We start from the raw sequence: 7321 nt of genomic DNA on the forward strand, positions 1-7321 counted from the left end.
GAAAAGCGAAGTGGATTCACTCAGCGTCTGGCCTCCGTCATAAGCAGTACAAAATGTAGTCTGATCAATATTTTGTGTTAATCATGGCTTCCATGCCAGCTTTAGGCCTTTTTAGTATTTGGCTCTGGAACCTTTTGTTCCAGTAGCATTTTTAGTTTTTTCCGCCTCAGTAGTTGCTTTAATTAAGAAGAGAGAGAGTATCAAATTGTCACCTCACAATGGAGATTTTCCTCCTATAACCGCTACTAAAGGTACGTCATAGATTTATAATATAATTAAGGAAATGATTATCGATGAAAGCTTCCATCAGAATGTTAAATTTGTTGTGATAGATACATTTGAGTGTAATATGTAGAAATGTAGAGTACCTATTAGAAGAAGGAATTGAGAATGATATTTTTGATTTTAAATTATTTTTTGGAGAGGAAGCTATTAACCTAAATTTCAATTACTGTTGTTTAAATCCAAATTGACTGATGTTTATAGTATATTATTATGAGTTCTATCAGTATTTTTGTTATAGATTTATTGGTCTTTTTGATTCTAATGAAAAGCTTTCTTGATTATTTAGGAAACACCTATCATGTAATTTATTCTTTTAAATTACACCATATATGTGATTTATGTAAGAGAACTGACTAAACTAACAACAATACTCGAAATACCTTATTATGAAGTAATTCAATCAACTTGTGAATTATGTAGGCCTATTATGGAATACTATGTACTCATCGCTTTGTGTATAGGGCGTAACCCTTATTACAAATAAATTCTATTCTATTAAATCAAGAGATTGAAGTAGGTAATGCCTATTTATGTTTTAAAGTAATAAGTATTGATTTGAGTTTTATATAACCTAAAGTAGGTTGATTTTATTATATAACTGAAGTTAAGTTAATTTGTATTATCCTAGTTTATTTTTTTATTCTAACAGCGGTGAAAGTACGAGAACATCAAAGTACGGGATCATCGAAGTATGGGTTCATCAAAGTATGGGATCAATGTACGATTTCATCAAGGTACTGGTCCATGAATATCTCGTGAACGTGTGTCTTTAAGCTGCTGAGACGCCTCTGAATCGATGGCAGTCCTAGAAGCTTGGGGTATGCTGTCTCCTGATGGTAGAGCTCAATCACCGAGCCTAAATTTGAGTTGAAGAAACAGCTTTGAGGTAACAACCTTTTTTCCAAAATTAAACGAACGTCCCAGGAAGGTCCCAGGAACTCCGGATGTGACAGAATGAGTTTTAGGAATTATAGACTTTCAAAAAGGGAGGGGTGTAAAACGTGCGGAATTAGACTTTTGTTAAATCATAATTTTGAGATATTATTGGGATTGGATAGATTACTAATTTTATTAATTTTGGTTTGAGTAATAGATTTTCGGTTGTATCTTTACATTGAAATGTGAGGCCATATTTTCTCTGTAAGGATCCAGCTGGGAATTTCAGTTTTCTTTAAATTTATATTTTAATCTACTAAGCTACTAAAGTTGAATTAGTATACGAAATGTTTAAAGGTCCCTTATTGATAAATTAATGTTTTAAAATAATTCTCATCTTAAAGTTGTAAAGGATCAAATGAAGTTTCAAGGACCCTAACCTTTTCTAAATTGGTTTTGATGACATATATTTTTGAATAGTTTTTCCAAGGTAGTATTCCATGATGTGATACTTGAGGAATATTTGTCTTTGCAGCTTTCATGATATAAAGATACAGAATAGCTATTATTGGGGATCATTAATATTTGATAATGTTTTGATAGTGTTTTAAAGTTTCCAAGTGTGTTCTAAATTTGATGTTCTAAGTATTTTATGAATTTTATGTGGATCTTTTCTTAAAATATTTATTGTTATTTATGATTAACTTCTGAGTCATATCTATGATAATTTTAAATTCTTCTTTTGAAATTAGAGTCCTTTAAGCTTCTTATGATTCAATCTAAAACGTTTCCAATGTAAAGCAGACAAAGTAGGTTATTACCAAATTATCTATATCAGAGATAACTTTCTAAATTTTAGTAATTTTATTTTCGGTTTTCATGATGTAACTTCCTTTTGTTTTATTAATTGTTGAATTTAACTGTAAGAGGTGACAATATAGTTGATACCTTCTCTCTATTTCGTTGTCTCTCTTGTCATTTCTGGTTTCCCGTTCTCTAGCACTAGGTATGTTTATCAAGCATCCCTTTTATTAAGTTATATTGTGTGTGCTTCTAAATTCTGAATTCAAAATTAACTTTCTAAATTCATAGCACGGCACAAGCTATCAGTAATTTTTATCTAGATGAATAGGAAACCAAATTTTATATAGTTTGTGGGAGTGGAATCAGAAAATTATTTGTGCGTGTGAGTTCAAGTAGTGAGTTTTATTAAAGCGTATGTGAGTGTTTCTGAAGAGTCCAAATTTGAATATTGTTAAAATGGTGAGTGCCGAACTTTTGTTGTTTTTCTTATTAAGCTCAAAATTTAGTTTCATAGAATGACCGAGGCCCAAATTCAAATGCAGCACGTTAACAGGTTCCCAAAATGTATCAATTAAAAATTGAGTAGGCCTATGTCTTATTGACCTGAATCGATTGCTGAATAACTTTGTTCAGTTTGAAAATTTGACATGTTACCTGACTTTCATTAATTCGTTTTAGACTTCAATAAACCTGAAGTTGAATTTTATTAGTATTTTTCATTGAAGTTCCTGGCTCGTAGTTGCTAGTTGCTATAATAGGTGACAATTTATGATAATGATGATAATCTGTGCATTTGAATGAACGATTCCACTAAAAACTCCCAACCAATCAAGGATTCAACTAGAGATTTGATAGCATAATTTTGGTAAATATTATAGAAGAGAAGAAACAACCCACTCCGTTTACATTGGTAGCCAGCGGTGGTATTGTCTGCAAGAATGACTATCGAACCACATGTATTCTTATATATTTCATATTCTGGAAGGTTAACTCAATAGAGACAAATATGTCACCGGTTGCAGAAATGATGTCAGGTGTGGTGTAGGGTTAAAAATACCTCCACCGGTTACACTAATTACAAGTCAAACAATAAAAATTGTGGCTTGAACTTGATTAAGCTTCAATATCGGGGTACCAAGCTTCGCTAAGTGTGAGCCATATTTTTTATCGTTTGACTTGTAATTAGACATTTTTTCCAGGGATATAAAGTGAAAATTTTTTTTCACCAAGTGTGATCAAAATAGTTATTTTCTTCTTTTTAGTGCATTTTCAAAAGTTTTGATATTTTTATCTTTTTAGTTTTCACTTGAAATTATTCACTATCTAAAAATGTGAACAAAATCTCTTAGAAGCAAGTTCTAGACTGCACAGAGACTTTGGGAATTTCCTAGTCGCTAAACAAATTAAAATGGAAGTTGAAGATTGCTAGATTCATTTAAATGTTACACTTGTTCACATAGAGTGTGGTTTATCTTTGTATTTATGCTTATGGCTTTTTCGACAGAGAGATCCTGTAAAGATGAGAGTGTAGTGTTAAGCTGCGTTTACACCAGAGTTGATAATACAAGTTTTCAACATTTTTTTTATCAACTGATGTTAATTACAAAAGTTAATAACATTATGTTGAGTTGCGTTTACACCGGAGTTGATAATGTGAGTTATTATTAAAAAGTTGTCATAACTTGACTGAATCGACAAAAAATTCTCTTGAAAAAAGTTGATAACTCATGTTTTCAACAGAAAATTCCTTGTTATTAACAAGATTTATGTTATCCATCGAGAGTCGGTAACTTTTGTTTATAACAGGTTACTATCTTCCCCGCAACCCCCTCGCCTAGCATCCCTACTCTACAACTACAGCTGTTCCCTAATAACTAAAGCTGCAAACAAAACATGTGACAAAGTTAACTTTTGTTGATAACAAAACTAGCAGCAAAAAGAAAATGTTATTAACTCATGTTGAAAACTTTTGTTTTGAACTCTGGTGTAAATGCATTATAATTTATTTACATTAGATCAGATTAGATTATTTTAATGATCACACTATTATTTTAGTGAATAATTTAAAGAAAAACAAATCTTTGGATAAAGTTTTTCATATCATTCAATAGTAAAAATAATTCTATTTTAGGATAAATTGAAATTGAAATTAGAATTATCTTTATTCTGCTTAAAATATATCTTAACCAAATTCTCGCATCTTCCAACAATTATTATAATATCAATCATATCCGCAACAAATAACTATCAATTCATTATTAAAACTATAAACTTCTTGGAAAAAACTTGTCACTTCCTTTGAAACCTAACCATCTATTAATAATTTACGCTATGCAGATGACACACTTCTGATAGCGGGAAGTGAGAATGAGTTGCAGCAATTACTGGAAAATGTGAATAACTACAGCAATTACTATGGGTTGAAGCTGAATCTTAAGAAAACCAAGTGCATGATCGTCTCGAAAAAGCAGAGAGTGCCAATTAATATTGTAGTGGACAATACCGTACACCTATTGAAAGAGTCACAGCATATAAGTATCTTGGAGCATGGATTACTGAAGTGAACGATCAGACCAGGGAGATCAAAGGACGAGTGGAAATAGCACGACAGGTGTTTATAAAAATGAAAAGATTTCTGTGTAGCCGAGATATTAAACTAGAACTTAGAATACGAATGCTGCGTTGTTATGTGTTTTCTACATTGCTGTACGGCATGGAAGCATGGACTTTAAAAAAGTCAAACCTCAAAAACATCGAGGCATTTGAAATGTGGTGCTATAGAAGGATGTGGAGAATACCATGGACAAGAAAAGTGACAAATAGGGATGTAATGGTAATGATGGCAAAGGAATGTGAAGTTGTTGCGACTATAAAGAGAAGAAAATTGCAATATTTGGGTCATGTAATGAGGGGTGAAAAGTATGAGCTGTTGAGACTTATATTGCAAGGAAGGATCATGGGAAAGAGGAGTGTGGGAAGAAGAAGGATATCCTGGCTGCGTAATTTAAGAGAATGGTATGGCTGCAACTCAAGGGAACTATTCAAGGCTGCAATCAATAAAGTGAAAATTGCCGTGATGATTTCCAACCTCCGATAGGAGAAGGAACCAAAAGAAGAAGAATGATCACACACATGTTTCAATTCAAATTTGAAGACAATTTTTTGCTTTTTATCCTGGCTGTTATATCATATGAATAGTCTCATTGAATGAAATCATATGGAAGTCAATTTATATTGATAACAAGATTTTGTTAATAACAAGGAATTTTCTGTTAAGCTGCATTTACACTGTGTAACTTTGTTATAAAACTTTGGTTATATAAAAATTTAACAAAAATGTTGAAAATTCATGTAACTTGTTACATATAGCTTCGTGTTTTGAAACATAATTTCATGTTATATAACATACAAGTTTTCCCTTTAGCTACGTTTACACTGTGTAACTTTGTTATAAAACGTTGGTTATATATATCAACTTGAACAGACATGTTATGAATTCATGTAACTTATTACATGTAACTTTGGGTTTTATAACATAATTTCGTGTTTTATAACAAGTTTTTCCTTTCCCACACGAAGTCGGTAAAGATCAGAGAAAAATTATAACTTTTTGTTACATGTAACATGTGTTATAAGAACTTTTTACTACTTATAACATGTTACAAATTATAGAATGGAGTTGAAATAGGTGGTGGGGGAAGCAGCTGAATCATCAGCTGCTTGGCAGTTGTTGACACTTGACAGTGGTGATTGCAGGCAGGGATCCAGGAGGACGATCGCCAGTCAATATAGACATGAAAAAGGCGATGTGCTTGGATTTTATATTGTAGTTCTAATCTTCTTCTTCTCTCTCTATACTTATGAAAGGCTAAGCCCCGAAAGACTGAAATCACACCACAGCCCAAACTACTGAGCCTAAAAACTTGAAATTTTGCACGATTGTTTATGGTAGTCTGAAAACATCAAGGACTTTCAGAAATTTGCCCCCCTGAGGGAGCTGGCGCCCCCCCAAAATTTTGTACTTTTTAAGCGCTCATTGCACAGCAAAGTCATGAGGAACTTTTCTGTTCAGCTACGAAAAAAATTAGATCTATGCAGAAAAATTTCGATCAGGAGCACAGGGGGGTCCAGGAGAGGGCATTTTTCGAAAATGTTGATGTAAAATCACACTACAGCTCAAACTAATTGTCCTACAGACTTGAAACTTCGCACAAATATTCTTCAAACATGCTAGACGCGCACTAAGAACGGATTTTGAGATATTTTGCCTCTAAGGGTTTCAAAGGATGAAAAAGGATCCTATTAAGTAAGGTTATGAACATGGTAAGGCGAGTGCCATATGGAAATGAGATAATTTATTTATTGACATGTGATATTCTAAAATATGTTTTAATCATACTGAAATCACACCACAGCCCAAACTACTAAGCCTAAAAACATGAAATTTCGCACAATTGTTTATTGTAGCCTCAAAGCATCCACTACGAAAGGAATGCACGGTTTGCTGCGCGGTTCGAGGTTCGGTTCGGCATGTGTGGACGCACCTTTAGGTGTTACAGGACATTTATACAGATCACAGGCCAGAGCAACATAATAATCTATCTTCTTCTTTTTCTTCTTCTTCTGCTTCTTCTTCTTCTTCTTCTTACTCCTCTTCTCCTTCTTTCTCTTCTTCTTCTTCTCCTTTCTCTTCTTCTTCTTTTTCTTCTTCTACCTATATCTAAAAGGCTAAGCCCCGACAAACTGAAATCTCGCTCAGCCCAAACTACTAAGCTTGAAATTTCGCACAATTGTTTATTGTAGCATCAGAACATCCACTACAAAAGGATTTTCAGAAATCTCCCCCCCCCTGAGGGAGCTGGGCCCCCCAAAATTTTCACTTTTTAACCGTTCATGAGAAACTTTTTCGTTCAGGTACGGAAAAAATCAGATCTATGCAGAAAAATTCCAATCAGGAGCACAGGGGGGTTCAGGATAGGGCACTTTTCGAAAATTTTGATGTAAAATCACACTACATCTCAAACTAATTGGCCTACAGACTTAAAACTTTGGACAAATATTCTTCAAACATGCTAGATGCGCACTAAGAACAGATTTTGAGATATTTTGCCTCTAAGGATTTCAAAGGATGAAAAAGGATCCTATCAAGTAAGCTTATGGTAAGGTGAACTCCATATGGAACTGAGATAATTGACACATGATATTCTAACATATGTTGTAATCATTGGAATGCTTAAAACAATTTCTTACAACAATTAAAACAATTAGCTGATCGAATTGATTTTGCGTTGATTGAGAGTGCAAGCTTAGCACGTGTTTGTTCCATCGATGTATGCTTGGCCAGTTCGGTTTGCGC

The 7321-nt window shown here is 33.3% G+C and overlaps 1 protein-coding gene across 1 annotated transcript in view; it reads left to right on the forward strand.

Annotated features, from left to right (window-relative positions):
* Positions 1-1405, forward strand: part of LOC111051761 (zinc finger protein 436) — a 44029-nt gene extending 42624 nt beyond the window's left edge. The window contains exon 5 of the mRNA XM_039434470.1: positions 935-1405. Within this exon, the coding sequence (XP_039290404.1) occupies positions 935-1044 (110 nt within the window). The 3' untranslated portion in view covers positions 1045-1405. The remainder of the gene's footprint in view (positions 1-934) is intronic.
* Positions 1406-7321: the final 5916 nt, after the last annotated feature.

Source organism: Nilaparvata lugens, chromosome 8, assembly GCF_014356525.2.
Source record: "Nilaparvata lugens isolate BPH chromosome 8, ASM1435652v1, whole genome shotgun sequence".
In the NCBI taxonomy this organism is placed as follows: domain Eukaryota; kingdom Metazoa; phylum Arthropoda; class Insecta; order Hemiptera; family Delphacidae; genus Nilaparvata; species Nilaparvata lugens.